Source organism: Lycorma delicatula, chromosome 2 (assembly GCF_047948215.1).
Source record: "Lycorma delicatula isolate Av1 chromosome 2, ASM4794821v1, whole genome shotgun sequence".
Taxonomy (NCBI): Eukaryota; Metazoa; Arthropoda; class Insecta; order Hemiptera; family Fulgoridae; genus Lycorma; species Lycorma delicatula.
In genome coordinates, this window is record NC_134456.1 from 42,481,336 (window position 1) to 42,503,075 (window position 21,740).

The 21,740-nt window shown below is 33.4% G+C and overlaps 1 protein-coding gene across 1 annotated transcript in view; it reads right to left on the reverse strand.

Annotated features, from left to right (window-relative positions):
* Positions 1 to 21,740, reverse strand: part of LOC142318752 (2',5'-phosphodiesterase 12) — a 55,647-nt gene that overhangs the window by 681 nt on the left and 33,226 nt on the right. The window contains exons 5-7 of the mRNA XM_075355185.1: positions 18,936 to 19,091; positions 14,775 to 14,895; positions 13,652 to 13,803 (exon numbers count right to left, since the gene is read on the reverse strand). Coding sequence (XP_075211300.1) covers positions 13,652 to 13,803; positions 14,775 to 14,895; positions 18,936 to 19,091 — 429 coding nt within the window. The remainder of the gene's footprint in view (positions 1 to 13,651; positions 13,804 to 14,774; positions 14,896 to 18,935; positions 19,092 to 21,740) is intronic.

The following is a 21,740-nucleotide window of genomic DNA, read 5'->3' on the forward strand; positions in this document are numbered from 1 at the left end:
TTCCTGAATATATTTTGCCTAGTTTCGGCATGACATCTGTACATACCTATGTATCTTGCATAATTCAAAAACGATAAGCCGTAGAATGTTGAAATTTTGGATTTACGACTGTTATAACATCTAGTTGTGCACCTACCCTTTTAATTGCAATCGACTGGACCAAAAGTGTCCAAAAGGCCCAAAAACCAAAAAAAATTTAGATTTTGGACTTTTTCTTAACTGCAGTATAAGCCTTTATTGAGTGCCTTTCAACGATATATCGTAAGTGGTACTTATTTTCACTGGTTCCAGACTTATAACCAAATAACATTTTAATTAATGAAATATTTGGATCGTGCAAGGGGACACACATATCGTGCACATCAGTTCCGGTCTGACTTAATTTTTTTTATTTTAACATTTTAAAAATTTATATATAATGATTACTTAATAACTAACTGACCCGGCAATGCTTTGCCATTGCTATATTTCACCATGTATATATAAATTAAATGAACACAAATGAAAGTTCGATAAAACATTAAAAAACTACCTCACAAAATTTAACCTTTCCCTTCTTCACATCTTCCCTTTTTTCCTTTTTCCCTTTCTCCCTACTTCCCTTTTTCCAAATTTCGCAAAAATATTTATTTTTATGTAACTAATATATATTCTGAAAATGAGCCAAATTGGACCATAAATACAATTCTCCGAAGTATCTCGACCTCAGCGCCACCTAGTGGGTCCCAACTAATTCAGAAACCTTCGCGGGTGTATGCAGAACAACTCACCAAAGTTAAATCGCAATCGGATGAATGATATAGGAACGCATATGGGACAAACAATATTCCCTTTTTTCTCTTCCCTTTTTCGCAAAAATATTTCTTTTATTTAAATATAAAAATTATTATATTTTTCAAAATTTTTACAATTAAATAATACTAAGCCAATCTTGGTCTTTATGGCAACTTTTTAACTTGATCTTCATTGTCTGATCCTTCATTAGACTGGGTTTCTTCCTGATCTTCAAATGTTTATTTGATATCACTAAATTCCTCGGGTATTGATTTTCTGGGTTAAGCAAAGACTTGGCTGCTCGATTTTATGTGAAATGTCTTCAGAATCATTGAAATCTTCCTAAATTTTGTCAACATTCGAACAATTGTCCAAACCACGACATTTTGTACATAAATCAGTATATCGCTGTCCATGTTTTTGACACCCGCATCTATTAGCTTCACAACTGGTTTTGCAGCTGTAAGAGATTGTATTTATAAATCTTCTGGCGTGACAGAGACTTCTGTAAAGCAAGTCATGATTATTTTGGAATTATTTGCAATTCTTTCCAGCCCCACTTATTGCAGTTATTTTGTTTCCAAACCACATGTATGATGCTGAAAGTATGCTATATAGGAGTGTTGTGCAGCTGCTCCAACAGTTGGTGGTAATTTTTCTAATTTAAAAGTAGACTTTGCAGTTAATATTTTGTATTGCTGAAATCTCAAATCATCCAGAGATAATTTATCATTTGTGCATTTGTAAATAGATGAAATTAATTTACAACCATTTTGAGCAATGACTTTTGGCTCTGCATTAGTCTGATAAAAAGGCTTTACCAACTCTGTCAACTCGGGAGTTTTAATCAGTGAATTTAATGTTGTTTTTTCCTTTTCCTGCAAAACCAGATGTTGTGTCACAGCCTGCAAAACAATGTAAAAAACCAACAATAGAACGATAATCTTTGTATTTTTAAAACTATTTGATGAATACATTGAGTCACTTACATTGCCTGTACCTGGCTTGAGAAAGTAAATTGTTGCATTAGTTGAATTTAATTGATTTAATAGAACCAAAAGATCAACGATATCTTGGCCAACAACAACATTCAGTGACTCCTGTTGCTGCATTTATAAACTTTTTTGTTTGGCGATTTCTATTGCTGAATTAATAATTAATAAATCTGCATCTTCTTCTGTTTGTTAATTGTATATCCTTGAAATCTAAATGCTTTTGGCAACTCTTTTACTAATTCATTCTTATTTTTATGATTTGACAAAAATTTCACTTGTAAAAGTATTATTTTTGTGTGTGGTTCAATATTAAAGGGAGGAACAATCGAACAATTTTTTTGCTTTAAATGTTCAGCTGTTTTTGCTGAAGATGCAGTTGAATTTTCATTATCAGCCTCATTGTCTGGATAACCATCAAATACTATACAGCTATTGTTTGCATAATGACTGCGTACAAAAGACAAATATTTTCTGGTAATCACTTCAATGGTATCATTTTTTTGCCAAAACATTTTGTGTAATAGAAATCCATGATCAATAACATGTACTACATTTTTGGTAGTTGGTAAAGCTTCAGTGCTAGTGAATTGATGAAACAGTTGGCCATTTAATGTTTTTTCTGAAGCCATTTTTTGTAAAAAGTGATTTTGAAAAGTTTTAAAAAGTTTTTTTAAGGGCGAAAAATGTTTACGCATTACCATCGCCCGGATTTTTTTTAATGAAAAAATAAAAGAAATTGAAATTAATCTAAAGGATAAATAATACAACTTAAAACTAATATTACAGGTAAAATCGAAAATAAAATCAAAAGTGAATACAATTTAACAAGGTTCGAGATGGGTGTAAAAGACCCATTCTCAGATAACAAAAGGTGTTTACGCCATTGCGTAAAGTTGTGTTATTTCCTATGAATTCAAAGCTAGGGTTGGGTCTTGTTGTTTGCTTCATGCTTGGTAATTTATTGCTCTCTTTTGTATGGGTTGTCATTTGTGTATTTCTATAATAGGCTTGTTTCGGTTTTTGTTTTCGCATTCGACACTTCTGGCGCCGCTCAGACTGTCTGTTTCTGTCACCTATAGTGGCCGTGTTTTCATTTCTCGAATTATTTATTGCTGCCTTCACGCACCCTTTTTTATTTCGTTCCCATACTAAACATGCACACATCTCTTGTCTTTTACACACACACTCTCCTGTCCACTGCCTAGGTTTGCTTCCCCCAACTTCTCATCACGCCACCATTTTGGCATTCTAGTCCTGACTTTCACGTTGTGCGGTTCCGCAACGCTGATCCTTCCAGCCTTGGATGGATCAGCTTGCAATTGTTTCTCCTGTATAATGTTTAAATATTTTCATCGCATTCATACTCTCATAAACGTTGTGGTATTTCTCCGTCGAAATATTCTCTAGTTCTACTCGTCAGTGTTTCGTGACTTCACCGATCTCTATGTTTTGTTTTGCCTCGTTTCTTTGTTAAGTCATTCTGCCACTTCAGTATATTACGTCTCTGTTAATAGTGTGTCAATCACTACAAACTGCCAATTCTATCGATGCCGAATCTTTTCCAGTCGCTGATTACATTTTCATTGATGCAGTATTCTCTCCAAACTCATTGCTACAAATCTGAGACGCCACGTCTTGTTCAACTTCTAAACCACGTTCCCCTCTGTATTCTTCATACGCCAAGGATAAACTGTATGTATATGTGCATTTTAATTTTCATTATTTATTACGTTAAACAGTTATTTTATCAGTAAAATTTGTGAAACATTCAGTTAATCGTACATTATGCATTTCATTTTCAAGTTTGGTTTAAAAAACCATTTATTCACTTAAGTGCAGTCACGAAAGATGGCTTATATAAGCCACCACAATGTCATTGTTCATGTGCAACATATTTTATGTGCTTAATTATTACAATTTGTTGTTATTGTAATTAACTCTATCATTTAATCTTGTAACTTGTTAATCGCCGAGATTAATTCTTTTCTACTCATGAACTGTATTCATAATACTTCTCTTAAATTAACCTAAAGCAAATTTCTCCTAATGTGAGTTTATGTTTTTGGACTTTGTAATTTTATATTTTCAAGAAAGCTTACTACTAAATGAACTCTATTTATATATTTACTTATTTCAATTTGATTACTGTAATTAACTCTTTTTGTACTAGAATATTATTGTGGCCTTTTTTCTACACTAAACTAGAATTACCTGTTTTAGTTATTTAATTCTAAGTTTGATGTTCATAAATCAAGAAAGGCCAGTACCAATAACAAGATTTACTGTAATTTATTTTTCTAAGTTAATAACATTTTTTCATTGCTAATTTTTCAATATTACAACATATGTCAGTAATGCAATAGTTTTCCAGTCATACTACGTTTATTGATGTTTTGTTTTTCTAAGTATATAATTGTAAATAACGTGTTCTATGTTCTCTTGTTTTCAGGCTTTGTTAAATTGTAGGTTTTCAAAATGTGTATTTGAAAAATGCTTATTCATGTATTTTCTCATTTAATATCATTGTTCATATGTTGATTCAGCTGATATTTATTAAGTATCATTAAGTTATGTTAATTTCACAATTTATTTTTATTTTTTAAGGTTATGATTTAAATTAAGTTCATTTGTCTCCTTTCCAATTAAAGTCCAATTTCTTTTGGCAAATATGAGCTGTGTGTTCTTTTATTTATTGTTAACTTTACCCAACAAAAGGATTAAAAAAAGCTAAAAACCATAAAAACACTAACATAAAACTCAAAACTAGGTTAAAAACTAAAATAATAAAATTAAATAAAACTTAAAACTAATACAAACTATATAATAAAAAATTCAGTTAAAAACAAAAATTAAAAAAGTGAAATAAAAATTAAAACTATTATATTTAAAGACTTACAAATAATATCACTAAAATCTTACAACTAATATCACAGACGAAGTTTTTTAAAACATAAAAGTAAAAATAATAAAAAAACTATATAAAATTTAACAAATTCCGATAGGGAGTGTAAAAGACTCCCTACTCGGATAACAAAATAAAAACACAGAACCACAAATATTAAAAATAAAAAACAAACTTATTAAAAACTCTTCCAGCACAAAAAATATACGCGACAATTTTACATTTTTTGCACGAGGGTTATTTTTTTCAAGGTCCGATCAGTCGCGAAATAAAACCCGCGCAAAAATCGGATGAACCTTTGCGCATATGTGTTGCGCAGCGTCTCTAGTATGGCCTTCAATCACGCCGCGTCACTTCGTTTAATTCTGAACAGGCAGCTAGCACATAAAGATGTCTACAACAATAGCTTCTCCCGCCCAGTGTGAGGTGCGTGCGGTAATTCGATTTCTTCAGGCTGACGGGTGTAATGCAGCTGAAATTCATCGACGAATAAGTAATGTGTACGGTGAAACTTCAATGAGTGACAGCAAAGTACGACAATGGTGTAGGGACTTTAAAGCAGGAAGTACAGATGTTCATGATGCAGGCGGTCAGGGAAGGAAGCGAGTGTCAACCGATGATCTCGTTGAGCGAGTGGATGAGGCAATTCGAGAAAATCGTCGGTTCACAATTTCTGTATTGAGTGATTCGTTTCCTGAAATTTCAGGGTCTGCTCTCTACACCATTGTGAGTTAGAGACTTCAGTACTGCAAACTGTGTGCGAGATGGGTTCCCAAGATGCTGTAACACCATCACAAAACAATGAGCTCCTGCAGCGTTTTCGTTGGGAAGTGTTTGATCACCCACCATACAGCCCGGACTTGGCTCCATCCGATTTTCACCTCTTTGCTCACATGAAACGCCGGCTAGGAGGACAACATTTTGGCACAGACATCGAGCTGCAGACCAGCGTAGAAACATGGCTAAAAACAAGGCGGCTCCGTTCTATGACGAGGGTATTGGAAAGTTGGTACCACGCTACAACAAATGTCTAAATCGGTGTGGCGACTATGTAGAGAAATAGCTAACTATGTAGGTACTTGTTAAAAATAAAAATTTTTTTATTTTCACTGTGGTTTTAGTTTCGTTACCGATCGGACCTTGAAAAAAATAACCCTCGTATTAACCCAGCACTACGCGAAAACAGAAACATCCAGTTTAAAACTTTATTGTCATTGCACAAGACACCACAGATGTATCTGGGTAGTTTAAATTTATGACGCAACGCCGATTAACATATCCACGAGTATGTGGCGCACAGTCATGCGGCAGTTACATCGTACGCATAGGGGTGCATGTCCTCCTGACATCAGGTACTCGTGTGTGACCCTCGTATGTCCTATCCGCAATCGACAGAGGACTACTTCCTCACGCCGAGTTTTTCTACATGAGGAGTCCCATGGCATCACAGAATCTTTCATCTGCCGGAGTTTATTATCTATGGTAGCCATCCAATCACCTTGCCACTTTGATCTTAGAGATTGATTTACATAATTAGTAAAATCAGGAGTAGCAACTCGGGTGGTGAAAGGAGGTTGATTACATGCATCTTTGGCAGCGGAATCTGCATGTTCATTACCTGGAATCCCTACGTGGCTACAGACCCAGCAAAAACTTACTTCTGTGTTGCGATTATTCAACTCGGCGATTGCGTTGTAAATTTCAATGACGAAAGGATGATTGGAATAAAAGTAAAATTTATAAGGTTTATTCCCCACGGAGGATATGAGCACAGATATGTTGGAAAGAATGACGCTGTGTCAACATTTATATGCTGCAGCAGACATTGGGTATGGACACCTACAGGTGCAGTACAACGTGGACGGTCCTCATACTTTCCTAAATTAGGATTTTTAAGGACTGAGTCAAAAGCCGAGTGTGATTTGGCTGTCCTTTGAGACGAGCAAAATAAGATATAAAAGCTGGTCTTGTCTATCCCAAAGTGATGGTTGACCACAGTCTACTAGTAAGCTTGTGACAGGGCTTGACCTAAACGCGCCTCTGGCAAGCCGAATGAAAGCATGACGTACACCATCCAGCATTTTAAGCACAGAGGGAATAGTAAAAACGTATCATAAGTGACCGATCGGCTCCCCAATTGTTGTTACTAAGGACTCGCATCATATCTAAAAGTTTGGAACATTTTGTTTTTAATTATTTTATATGTTTGAGCCAAGTAAGACGACTATCAAAAAATAAACCTAAAAACTTGACGTAAGGAGAGATAGCAATAAGCTCTCCGTTCAGAAAAACTTGCGGAATAGAAGGGTTTTGTAGCCGAGAGAAGATTACACATTTTGTTTTGTCGGATGAAAATGTGAAACCAGTAATCCTGGACTAAGCTTCAAGGTGAGATATAGTGTACTGTAGTAGTCTCTCTGCTGTGGGTATTGAACTGCTCGCAATGCAAATAGCAAAATCATCTACAAATAGAGAAAATGAGAAAGGAGCCTGCACGCAATTGGTAATACTGTTTATGGCTACAGAGGTGGCACTTAATACACTACCTTGAGGCACTCCATTCTTCAAGATGCCACTACCTGAGAGCGAATCGTCCACACGAACACGACACGTTCGGTGATTTAAGAATCCCCGGATAAAAGCAATCATATTGCCCTTGAGTCCCTATTCTTTGAGAATACCACGTCGCCAGGCCGTGTCGTACGCCTTTTTTATATCAAAGAAGATAGCGACGAGGTGCTGGCGGTTTAGGAAAGCGTTTTGTATGGCTGTTTCCATTGACACTAAATGGTCAATGGAAGATCGTCCTTGTCGGAAACCACACTGTTCTGGAAATAGAAAGCCATGTCTATCCAAGTACTATGTAAGCCTGCGGTTTACCATTTTCTCCATTATTTTACACAAAAAACTTGTTAAAGAAATAGGGCGGTAGCTTGAGGGGTTGGTTAAGTCTTTACCAGGTTTTAGTACTGGTATAATAAATGCTTCTGACCAGCCGGGAGAGATGACTTGTTCGGAGAATAAACCATTGTAAATATTCAAAAGATGTTGTAGTGTTGAATTAGGAATATGAAAGCATGGCAAGGCGAATGTTGTCCGGTCCAGGGGAAGTGTCACGTGAGTTTTTAAGTGCGTGTAACAATTCCTTAAATACGAATGGGGTGTTTAATTCACCAACCGAATCACCAATGCTTAACGATAATATTTCTATCTGTATCTTGTATCTTTGAAAATCGTTATTATACGATGAAGTGAGAAACACCGAGCGGAAAGATTTTGCTAAAGTATTTGCCATAGCCGAAGATGATGAAAGGAGTTCTCCTTTATCAATAAGACCGAGAATAGATTGTTTCAGTGATCCGAAAATTGCACGGATTTTTTTTTCACACAGTAGACATGGGAGTAGTGCGTGAGATAGTGTTCACATATTTTGTCCATGAACTCCTCTTAGCGTTCAGGAATACTCGACAGCATACCGCTCTAGCCCCGCTGTATAAATTTAGATGTTCAGTTGTAGGCCTACGATTAAATTTGCGTAATGCCTGCCGTCGATTCCTAATAGCATATTTGCAATCATCATTCCACCATAGAACGGAGGGACGTATAGGATTACCCGATGTTTGTAGGATATATCTGATGGCATTCTCAAGTATCATGGACGTAAAAGAGTAACATTGGTCAAGGATGTTCGCACCATCGTCATACTGTGATTGGAAGGCTTTATGGTATCCATTCCAATCCGCCTTTTCAACAATCCATCTCCGTGGCATTCTTTTGACCTCGCGGTCTACACCGAAACCAATAATAATTGGTCTGTGATCAATGCCGTGAAGGCATCACAAACAGACCAATTAAGATAAGGGAGTAAATTCGGTGAGCATATGGAGAGATCGATGTTAGATACAGTACTAGATGATAAAGACATGAATGTGTGTGATCCATTATTCAGTATTCAAAGGTCCAAGTCTTGTCTCACTCTATCATATTTCCTCGAGTGGAGCAGAAGGTTGAGCTACAGGAAAGATGGTGGGCATTGAAGTCTCCTACTATTAACGATGGAGATGGTATTTGCGTGAGGAAATTTGAGACATCTAGAGCACTGAACTCAGTGTTTGGTAAGACATACAAGTAGCAGATATGCAATTTGAAGGGGATAGAGACATTTACTGCAACAGCAGGAATGAAAGTGGTTAGATGAATCCTTGTAGCCGACACCCCATTCTTCATAAATAGCCACTCCACCACTCTCTCTACTGTCTACTAGACAGTCGAATCTCTCACCGAAGTACTCTCTGAGTGTTATTGGGTCATGTTGCAGAAGATGAGTTTCTTGGAAACACATGATTAGTGGATCATGTGCGTGCGCCAATACTCTAATACCTTCAATGCGGGACCGAAGACCTCTAACATTCCACTGAATAATGTTCATAAGTGTAAAAAATAAATAAATAATAAATTCAGGAAACTATAAAAAAATTAGTTGTATGTGATTTGGTTTTTATTTTTTGTATTTTTTATTTTAAAGAACTCTGATGCCCTGGGGTCGGGTGGTTCTTCAACCACTTCCTCCAGTATATGAGGTGATGGTGGAGGAGATTTATTAGAATGAGATGCCGCAGATGACATCCCAGAGGGGGTGGTTATGTGGGTTCCCTTTACGGGGAGCTTATTAGGTGGCTTACTGCCAGCTGTGATAATCCCTGTCTGTTCCGGTAAAACTTTCAGAGGGATCACACTGTTGGGTTTACTAATTGCGATGAAAGAATTTTTGTTCATCTTTGTAAGTTCTGAAATAGTGGCTGTAAGTGAAGCAACTTGGTCAGAAAGCACCTGAACAAGTTCTTGAGGTTTAAGATCCGCACTGCTGATTACTAACATTTGTAGAAGTTTATTTTGATGTAGCGGTGGCAAACGATACATATGGTTTAACCAGGTTCCGTGAGTTATTTATCGTTTTATATTCTCTGTGTGCAGCTGGGAAAGATAGCTTCTGCTCATTACAGATTTTGAGAATTGCCTTTTCTTCTTTAAAGGTTGGGCAATCTCGGGAGCGGGCTGTATGTGAACCACTGCAGTTCACACATTTTTCACTTTCTTCGCAGTTAGTGTCATTGTGACCTTCTTTAGCACGTCGAGCAAGATTTTATAGTGTGACCATATCCTTGGCATCTGAAACATCGCCGTGGGTTGGGTATGAATGGTCGTACCCGAACCGAGAGGTAACCCACTTTAATCTTCTCTGGTGGAACAGAGAGATGGAATGTCTCTGATGGAAGAGACGGTGTCGGTTCTTCTGTTCCGCTCTGTCATTTCATTATTCGCTTCACTTCAACAACATCTTGGGGACGAAGCTCATCAACTATTCCGTGATATCCATATCTAAAAGGTCTCGACAAAAAATTACTCCCCGGCTCATATTTAATGTTTTGTGGCATTCTGCACTGATATTTATACCTCCCATATTACAGAGACGTAAGATAGATCAACTCTGTTCACCATTAAAAGTTTCGATCATAATTGATCTGCCTTGTAACTTACTAATATTTTTCAGGGAACCGCTTGAGGTTGTTATAACCTTGTTTATCAAAAAAGGTGGGACATTTTGGAGGGAGCCGCCTTCCTGATTATTGCGGAGAACAACGAAACATATGTTTTTATATTTACGATTTAATGAACTCTCTTCTACCAGGCTATTATCCTCGTCAGATAAGGCTGAATGGGGTCTTTTCACAAGATTAAAAATGGTGGTTATTTTCAGATGGACCACCAACCATCATAGTATTATTATCTGGAACTGACATTTTGGTCCCACGAGTACCGGTGATAAAACAGACCACTCCAGCAGAGTGCACGCGTACTGAAGCTAGAGCTAAATACAACTGGGTTTGCTCTGGTGCCCAGAGGACATCGTTCGAGACTCACTACGTAGAGCCATTCACCCATCGGCATGATAGTTCCCACCTTGGGTTATGGTTGCGTTTCGTAAGATGTCACAACACCACCAAGTGTAAATGTAGGAAAAAATTGTGTTGGATGTTGTTGTGTAAGGGTATATGTTGTAATTTGCGTAGTGTTCTTGGTGCAGTATAGGTGTATAGTGGAAAGTGTTCTGCAGCTTACTGTGTAGTGGGAAGAAAAGCAGCAGAGGATAGGCCCGTGAGGATGCCAATCCCCAAAGTCTTAAAGAATAAGACTCCCCGTCGGGGAAAAGTGATAGTGGGAACAGAGCTGCACACCCACTTGCCGCTCTTTTTTAGATCCTTCGGTACACAGAATTATTCGACTTAAATGTTTATAGCAATACTGTACAAAAATAAAGTTTCAGGTCATACAATGAAACACAGTTTCTTTTGCATTTTTTTCCATACAACTGAATGGTGTAATCAGTTTTTGAATTTTTTTAAAACTTTAAACAAATTATCCACAATTACTGAAAAATTCATTGTTGCAAGAGTTATTTTTTTTGCATTTTTAAGCATGCTTCTGAATTGTGATTATAGATTTTTTTTATTCTAGCAAAAAGCATATGCCAAAACAAAAAACATAAGCACTGGCAGAACTCTGTACAATGATTTTTCTAAGTAGAATTAAAAAAAAAATTAAAGTGTTTCGGACCGGAAAAAATGAGTACTCAGAAACTTATTGATTTTTTTATCTAAAAAAAATTTGTGGTTATTTAAGATACAAAAAGGTATACTTCACCAAGTTTCATCAAAATTAAATTATTTTTACAAAAACAAAAAAAAAGAAAAGAAAAACGACTTTTCGCATTTTTTTCCAAAATTTTGACGTTATGTTAAAAAGTGATCTTTACAAAAGTTGTAGATTTTTGTACGATCTACAACATTTGTATTGGATAATTTTTTTGACGTCAACCTTTGCCAGAAATCGCAATAATACCATTTTCCACCTCTTTCCAACCCTCCACAAATCATCCCTCTACCACCCCTGCTCACGTATTTATTTTTTTTATGTTTATTATAACCCCTTTACCATTTCCACTTATAAAAGTCCAGGTAATTTGTTTCTATATAATTTAGTAGGACTATATTTAAATTAGAGAACTAAATTTTCATTATTACATTTTTTTAAATGAATTTTTCGTATGCGTTAGGATACTTATGCATTAATGGGGAGAAATTTGGCTTTATTACAAAATTTTACTAGGCAACTATAGATTTTAAACTCATAAGTTGTATACAGACATTCAAGTATCATACTAGCAGAGCATGTTGTATACAGTTGCCAGTTTAGATAACTATATAACAATGCATATGGCTAATTGGAACAAATAAGTGAGAGAGTTCTCATACAGTTCACTAATATCTTTTCTATTAAGCATCTAATATCTGTAATAAGCTAATATTCACAACTAGTATTACAGAAACGATCCTCTGAAAAAATTGTGCCAGATATATTCTTTCACACAACAGTAGATATTTGATGGAATTTTTAGATAAACAAAAAGTGTCCTTCCTGCAAATTATTCCTATCAAATTCCCTTGCACAAAAACATATGCCAAAAGCAAACATTAAAGAGTGATTCATGTAAGGGTACATCACAAATCTGAACAGCTGGATGTCAATATATATATGAGTATGGTTCAACTTTAGGTATAATTTTGTGGATCCAGATATTGGTGAATACATGCAAAATAATGAACAATGGTGGAAACTGCAAAAACTGTGGAGAAATGCCATCAATGTACTGGTGAAGAACCGTTTGGACCTGTATTTTACATTCCAGGATTGACGTATCATATTAAATATTTCTATAAAGAACCTGCACAATAAGATTTCTGGCCAATATCAATCAGCTAATAACTTAAGTACATATCAGAAAGTAATTTGGTTACACATATTTAACTTAAGGGGACAACCTAAAAATAAACCTTGGAAAGAAGTGGCACTTGTTATTTCACCTGTATCCAATTTTACAATGTGATTTAACATTGTAATATGCTAGAAGCTGAAACAATATACCACTTTCTAATGCAAGTTTGCTACTTTCAAGCATAAATGTTATTGATTACTTAGTGGTATTAAAGGAGAAATAAAACAAATGTTTTTAAATAGCAAATGAATGACTTTAGAACTCATGTAATAATTGATATTTGTTGACTTAGGCATGTTAATCTATTTTTGGTGTTGAAATGACTGCTATATTCCCAAAAAGATAATGTTCTTTAAGAAGTTTAAAGTTTTAATCGTTCTATATATAAAAATTAAAATTAATTTTATATTAATAATTGGTTTCAATATGATAACACATAAAAAAATTAATTTGTGCTTATTTTGTTTAACTTATTAATGATGAGAAAATTTATTTAAAGCTAGTTTTTGACAACATGACTTTTTTTAATTCTTGATAATAAATTTATACCCTTAAATGCATTATTTTATGTATACACCTGCCAAGAGGCATGAAAAAAAAATTCACTTTTTTCTCAAATAAATAATCAAACTTAGCATGTTACTAAATGAAATATGTTTAAAAATCAAGGAAATATACATTTAAATACAGTAACACCTGTCAAGAGGAGAGTGCATTTAAAAATTAGTTACTAAGTAATACACTTGCAGTATTGCTAGTTTATAGAAATTAAATGAGTATAGCAAGTGAAAGAAAAAAATAGTACGACTTGAGAAGGAGAAATGAAGAAAATCAATTTCCCATTTAAGTAAAAATTATGTGATCTCTTTTCATGGTTTTAGAAATATCCATCTATTTGATATGAAAAATATTGTGCAGTTGTTCTGATCAACTTATTTCAAAGTGTTTTTACACAAAAATATTTTGCTATTTAATTTTTTAATCTTATAGCTCCCATTATAATTGGCTAAAAGCAGCCTAACTGAAGTTACAAAAAAATCATTGCTAAATTAAAAAAAAAGATCTTATTTATATTTACTTAGAATTTTTTCTGAAATTTAATATAAATCTGTCACTATTTAGTCATGGCATGTAATTATAACTCACCTGTTTGACAGCAAGTCTGTCAGTCTGATAGAATATGTAATCAAGGCAATCAGCAAATCCCACAGTAAAGTTTGTATACTTTGGTGTCCCACAAGCACTTGCTAGATTCCACGGTTGGTGTAATTCTAAGCCTTCTACTGCTTCATTTAAATCTATAAATACAAATTCGAGTGTTTAATATTTCAACAAAATTATTCTACCAGCAGAATAAGGCAATAAATAACTTCAAATTACACTATTGTCTCGTCCTTTTTTTCTTTGTATAACAATTGATATACAAATGCAAAAATGAAAAAGAGAAAAAATATTATATATAGTTATTTATGTAGAGAGGCTGTTTTGAGGCTCAGTAACTGTTTCTGGCACAGTCATTTGGTCTTATGCTTTAGGGTGACTGAATGGGGTGGTGGCAGGAGAAATGCCAAGCAAACCAATCAATTCCCTCTGTAAGAAAGATTCTCTATATTTGATTTGCAAAATTACACACAAGTTTTGTCATCATATTTTCTAACTTATTCAAAAAGAATTATGCAAAACAATCTTCTAAATTTTTCTTTGAAAAATATATTTATGATAACATGACTTTAAGACAATTTTTTCCACTCAACATGTATTCCAGATTAGATAAATAAAAAATCACTTTTCTATTTTTGTGATCTAAATAAAATATCTGATTTAGTTCCCCACATCTTACAAATGAATAAAATTGAGTAATGGTAGAATCAGAGGAGCACCTTATAACTGGCTAGTCATACCTTTATAATAATTATAATCAAATGAGTAAAATTAAAATGTAAGTTTTCACTTCATAAATTTGAATGTGGGGGTCTCTCAACTTTGCCGTTCTTTTATAATTTTAAATTATATTTCCCTAAATACCACACCATTATTACCTTCTTCACAAATAATATGACTGCATTTATAGCAAAAAAGAAATTACATGACTGGGTTAAAAAACATTTTAAATCTAAGGTAATGCATTACTCAATACAATGTACGGGTATGCCTTTTCACATAAAATAAATATGGTTAAGGTGTTTAAAACCACACTCTTGCATGAAGAGAAAGTTAAAATTAAGAAAAAAAGTTGACAACAGAATGGAAAAAAAATGTCAACACTTACTACTCTTCCAATCAATTGAGTCCTGAGGAACATGTTTGTTTGTCATTAGCTTATATATTCCACATTCTGGAACACTGTTGAAATCTCCACAAATCATAAGTGAAACATGACTGTCAGGATTCTGCCTCAGAAAAAAATCATAAAATAATAACAAAAGTAAAAAAAAAATAAAGTATTCTTTAAAAATATCTAAAAAAATAAAATAAATTAAAACATGCAGTACAACTCTGCTTACATTAAATTTATTTAATAATTTTATAACCATCCTCTTGAAAAGTACTAGTAAAGAAAAAAGGTCTGGAAATTGTTTTGAAAATTTTATTATTCTTGTAGCATTGGGACTATCTTGTATAAATGGGTGAAAGTATTGTTAATAATTAGAACTATTATTACTCATACGATTTTAGTAAACAACATCGGCAGTTTGGGGAACAAGTTCTTTTTACTGAATCAATATTTAAAAGTAATGACTGAACTCATTGTTTATTTCAAAGACGATTTAAATTAAACTGAAACACAACTTTTCTTAAAAGGAATATGATATTAATAATGTAAATAAACTTGTAATAAACTATAACTTTTGGTTTAAAAAAAAAAAAATTAAATGAAAAGATTATACTGAAAAAACTTTTAGGATGTGGATGCCCAAAATATTGAAGCTACCAGGATAAACACAGTATGTTTTCACCCCATTGTTTAGTTATAAACTAATCCCTATCTTTTTAGGGATTTCAGATCAAAGTGTATAGAGAGAATTTTGGCGAAGATTTTAAATCTCATTATAATAATATGATGGCTCTATATGAATTAACTGAGTGTTATGTAGAATGTTGTCTTGAAACAATTTTAAAACCATAGAAGATAGTGCCTCTATCCTTTCAACTTTAAAGCTCATTTTTATATCTCAAGATGTATAAATAAGTAAAATTTTCATTAAAGATTTGATACTACACAAAGAAAACTTCACAGGGAATATGTGACTACATGGTATACAATTTCAAATTTGTAATGATAGGGAGATATTTCTTTGAGGACATTGTTAATGGTGATAATGAATTTTAAGTGATAATATCCTGCACATGATTATGTTGTTATCTGTAAGCATTATATATGAGATGGTTGATAACTAGCCATCACAATCATTCTAAGTAATGTGAATTCTTTTATGTAACAACAGGGCACTTCTTCATCCAAAGAAGGACTGTTCAAGCAGAGCAATCAAAGATCTAAACTTCTAATGTACTAAATGTATTGTGCACTGTGTATAATTTATTACCTTTGTTCTGGAAGCTATTGTATCCTACTTTTTGAATTCTGAAAGCTATTTTAATCATTATTTTTAATAATAGTGTGATGTAATGTTTCTGTGCTGGTTAGTTTTTGTTTTGTTATTTAGGTAAAGTGGGTAGGTTCTTCTTTCTTTCTTTTTCCTGTTTAGCCTCCGGTAACTACCATTTAGATAATTCTTCAGAGGATGAATAAGGATGATATGTATGAGTGTAAATGAAGTGTAGTCTTGTTCATTCTCAGTTCGACCATTCCTGAGATGTGTGGTTAATTGAAACCCAACCACCAAAGAACACCGGTATCCACGATCTAGTATTCAAATCCGAGTAAAAATAACTGGCTTTACTAGGACTTCCTGGCTTTACTAGAACTGGCTTTACAAACTGAACTGGCTTTAAATAACTGGCTTTACTAGAACGCTGTAACTCTCGACTTCCAAATCAGCTGATTTTGGGAAGACGTGTTAACCACTAGACCAACCCGGTGAGTTAAAGTGGGTAGGTTGATCACTAAATACCCCCACTCACTTGTGCCAGATCAGTTAAGCAAGTCTGTAATAACACTGGTCTAAAAAATGTTTTTTTCTTACATGCATTCAATAAGGTGTGTTTATAGTATCTTCCTTCTCTGATTTCAAAGTTGCAAACAAAAAATTAAATTAAGGGCAAGGTTTTTAGTAACATGAATTTCAAGAAAACCGATGTTTTAAAGGCATTATATAGCTTATCATATGAAATTATCTTACCTAATAGCTGTTTTCCTTCAGTTTTCTCCTATATTCAGCCTCTGGAATGTCCCTCTTCAGCAGTAGTAATCGGCAAACATGTTTGAGCTCCATTCTCCTTGGTACTGAGTTTCATCATTGATAGATCCAAATGAAAGCATTCACCAAGCATTGCCCAGGAATGATTTAAAAATATTTTGAAACTATGTCCATGCTGCTTTCTCAGACTCATTCAAACTCCTTTCAAAGTTTGAATCCTTAATTAGATTACCTATCTGTGGTCCAACAAATATTTTTTCTTTGATTTTTGCCTCCTTGATACTAGGAAACGGGCTCTTAGGATATAAGAAACCTTGGTCATTATGATCCATTGCTTTGATAACATTTTTTATCAAACCAAGTTTTATGTGTAATTGTGTAGAACACACATGTTTTGATTCACAAGATCTTGACACATTTTTCTGCCTAGCTATGAGTGCTTCTGTCTTTGGCCAATCTTTTTTAATGTAGTGATTTTTTGTTACTATTGCCCTACTCTTATTAAAAAGCACTAATTAAAAAGCAATAGACTATCATCTTTAGATCTCCAAAATACTTTTCATACTGCATCATTATCAGTAAAATATATCATATATCATATTTTAATATATCTCCATTAGTGCTGCATAAGCAAACAGACTTCATGGTTTCTCATTTCACCTATGAAGGAGAGAGGTGTTCAAATGTTTTTAGAGAAATCTACAAACAATCTCCATTTTGCAAGATTGTGATGCTATTCTAGTAAAGGCAATAATGAGTTTACATTGTTACAATACATTATATTATATGTAAGGAGAACAGGTACTGATATTCTTGCTGCCTAATGTGGAAAAAACTTATTTCAGTGCCACTTTCAATGTTCCAGTGTTTAACCTTGAAGTCAATAACTATGATTGCATTTTAGAGACAAATTAAGATCACAAATCAAATCATTAAGTTTTGCTTTAGTAATTTTGTGAGATTCAGTGCTCTCATCTTAGAAATCTGGATCCTCTTCTTCTTCATTACCTTTTAAATCACCATAGCCTTCTTCATTGTCACATTTTCTTCTAAACTCCGTTTTTCTGGTGGAACTGTAATGGATAAGTTCACTATGTGGAACAGATATCATGACAGAAAAAACTAGAACATGCAACAAATTTGTTAAATTTACTTGAGTTGCTTTGAAATAACAGTCTATCAAGTATCTTAGATTATCTGCATATCAAAGAGCAGTACAAGACATATGTTGCGACTTTCCACTTAGCAAACTGCTTAGTAAAGTTACAAAAATTACACCAAATATGAACAGCTCAAGACTTGTCCTAATCTTCTATTGGATCAATGAATTCGATTTTATAAATAGAATTAATCTTTAAGTCAGAGCGTAATATTTTTTTTTGGTGGAGGGATTTAAAAGTATATTCACTACACACATAAAAAAATTCTTAGGATGTTTTATACAGCTATGAGGCATTTTTATATAAATTACTAACAAAAAAACAATAAGAATGAAGCACAAAAAAATAATATGTCTACATCAAAAGTGTAAGAATAAAACAAAAGACCAAACTCACAATAGTGCTTCTATGAAAGTCTATGAAAAAAACTGATTCTCTGATCTGGGTTATTCCATAGTTAAAATAGCGACTGAATGACTATATCAATTATGATCATTAATACAGGCTATTAATTAAATCATTAAGTGATAAATTAATTTTCCTAGAAGGAATGAGTAATAATAATAAATAGTTAGTATCACTGTTATTAATTCTATAATGCAACACCTTATTAGTTACACTGGTCATTCCTCCAACTGTTTCACTCTTTTATAAATATTTTCAGACAATCATATTTCATTATTAACATAAACATTGACTCACAACAAATCTTTACAATTGTTTAGTCTTAATTGAGAAAATAAATAATTTATAAATTTTCATTTTATACGAGTAACAATTACAAACAATAAAGCATTAGGACAAATTCTGAGATCATATTTGGATTCAGAATCATAAAATACATAAGAATAAGCCAAAACTTTTCGTGTTATAAAACTTTTTTAGACCTGTGTAATGTACAAGAAAATCTTAAATGCATTAACCAATTACAAAAGTTACAACCATACTTACAGTACTAGCTATAACTGAAATAAAATGTGTAAGATATCTTATGATAATCCCAGCTTGTAGGAGTCTAACATGATCTGCATCAGGATGAAAGTATAAATGGGTGTTTCCGATAATCAGCAACTCATTTGGTTGATCTTTACTCTTTAGCACAGTAACCTATAAAATTCATTAAAAAAATACAGTTGCTAACTATAAAATTTCCACAACATGAAAAATTCAAATATAATCATTTTTGAATTTAGTTTCATGAAATGTATGTAACATTCAAAATGTTAAAATAGTTATGTAATATTAATTAGGAAAGATAAAAATAAACAGAAAAAAATACCTGCACAATATTATTAGTTAAAAAAATTCATTAAAAAAAAAATCATAACCACAATAATCCATATCATACCATACATAAAGGTGCAAAAAATCAAATTATATAAAAAATATTTAAATTAGAAATATTTTTTATTGTTCTTTCTAAATTCTAATGCTAATTTATGAGTAATAGTAATCAAATTCATAAATTATAAAGCAATCAGAAAAATTCTGGATCCCTAATGTAATTAACTGAATATAATGACACATTACAGTCATTTAGATAGATACCAATTAATTAATGCTCATAAAACTAACAAAGGTGATGTACATATCAAAGGTGATGTAGACATCAAAGTATGGTGTAAGGCCATGATTAACGACATAACAGCATTTAGTAGCTTCAAGCTGGATTTTTGATGCTATACAACTATCAAGAAAAATAATTTAAAAAGTTGCACCAATATCTTCACATGAACTTATAGATAACTTATTTTGTACAACATTCAAAATCCACATAATATCCAAAGTACCAATGGGAGATAAAAAACGTTTCAGTGAAGGCTGAGAATTCTTTATTTTAATTATTTCATTAATTGCTTTACTGTATAAAGTGTCTACCTTTTGGCTCATATTGCCCAGTCTAAAATGTTTTTTACACACATCACAAAAAGCATGATACACATCTCTGTCTCTTCTCAATCAACTGAATTCTAGATGTAAGTTTATATCTAACCACTGATTATTAAACAGAGTCTTTTTAAAGGCCATTTAAAAGCAATTAAATTCCTAAAATACAAAAAAAATTCAAGGTGGTTCAAGAAAACAGTTAAACTACCTTTAAATTTTTCAATGGTAATTTTTTGTTAAAATTTACTGCAGTTTGGAATATTCTTCCTTTAGAATAAAAGAATAATTTGGGAATTAAGTAAGTACAGTACATGTTAATGGCTGCTTGATGTACACAGTTACAAGGTTCTGGGCGATGGGGTCGTCACAATACCGGGAAAGTATATCAAATATATTTTGGCATAACTTAAAAAATATTTTATTAATAACATAATCTTCATTCAGTAATATAAATGCAATTCTCTGAATTTTTTTGCAATTTTTCCTGACCTTTCCTGATTTTTTCTAAAAATTCCTAACTTTTTCTGACTAAGTTTATATTTCCTGACTTTTCCTCCCTGGGAGGAACTATGTTGTGTATATATGTACAAATACCATTAAAATCATACCTCCTTGTCTGTAGAGAGTAAATAAAATATTTATTACAAAATATGAGAAAGTAAAAAATTGTATCATTGACTTAATACAAGGTGTCCATAAAGTTTTTCCATGATTACAAAAATATTGAAAAAAACAATTACAGCTGTGTGGTTTGTGGCAAAAGAAAGAAAAAATTATGAAGTTTTTTTTTATATTGGTTTGTTGCAGGTAGAGGGCACTGTGATCAATTTTTTATAAAATGGTGTCAATCCAGGAGAAAGCGCAATGTGTGTTGTGGTATCACAAGTCGATATCACTGATTAATGTGCAGTGAAATTTTAGAAGGAAATATGAACAACCAGCACCTGATAGCAAGAGTATCATTGCAAAGTTTAAGAAGAGTGGAGGTGTAGTCGACCTTCCACAAACAGGGCAACCAACCGTTAGTGAAGAGAATGTTGAAGTTGTGCAGCAAGCATTTCTACTTAGTCCTTCCAAGTCTATCCACCAGGCATCTTGTGAACTAGGGATTTTCCAGTCAACACTGCACAAAATTCTACAGAAGAAACTAAGGTTGTATGCGTATAAAGTTCAAATATTACAACATTACAAACAGATGATGGCCCTCCTTGTGCTGCCTTTGCAATCAAAATTTTGCAAAGGACTGATAACAATGAGTTCCACACCTCAGGGAAAGTAAACAGGCATAATGTGATAATATGGGGCTCAGAAAATCCATACTTTACCAGCGAAAAAATTAGAGATTTCCTTAAAGTGAAGTGTGGTGCGGTTTGATGCACAACAGTATCATTGGTCCTTCTTTTTTATTGAGCAATCAATAACAGCTAACATTTACCTGGATATGCTGCAACAATTTGCTAAATGACTTGCAACCCAGGGTGGTTTTCCAGCAGGATGGCGCACCACCACATTGGGGATTACTAGTTTGGGAATCTCTCAATGAATCATTTCATGACAGATGGATTGGGTGCGATGATTCCACTCCCTGGCCACCATGATCACTAGACATAAATCCCTCAGACTTTTCCTCTGGGGTTATGTTAAGAACAGAGTCCATGCAATACGCGTACCTGATCTGGACACATTGAGATGAAGAATAACTGAAGCTGTTGCTAGTATTACTGAAGAAAATGTGCTGACCAACACATGGCGTGAAATTGATTATTGGTTGGACATTCTGTGAGTGACAAAAGGCACACATGTTGAAGTTTATTGACATGGTACAAAAAACTTCATAATTTTTTCTATCGTTTGCCACAATCTGCACAA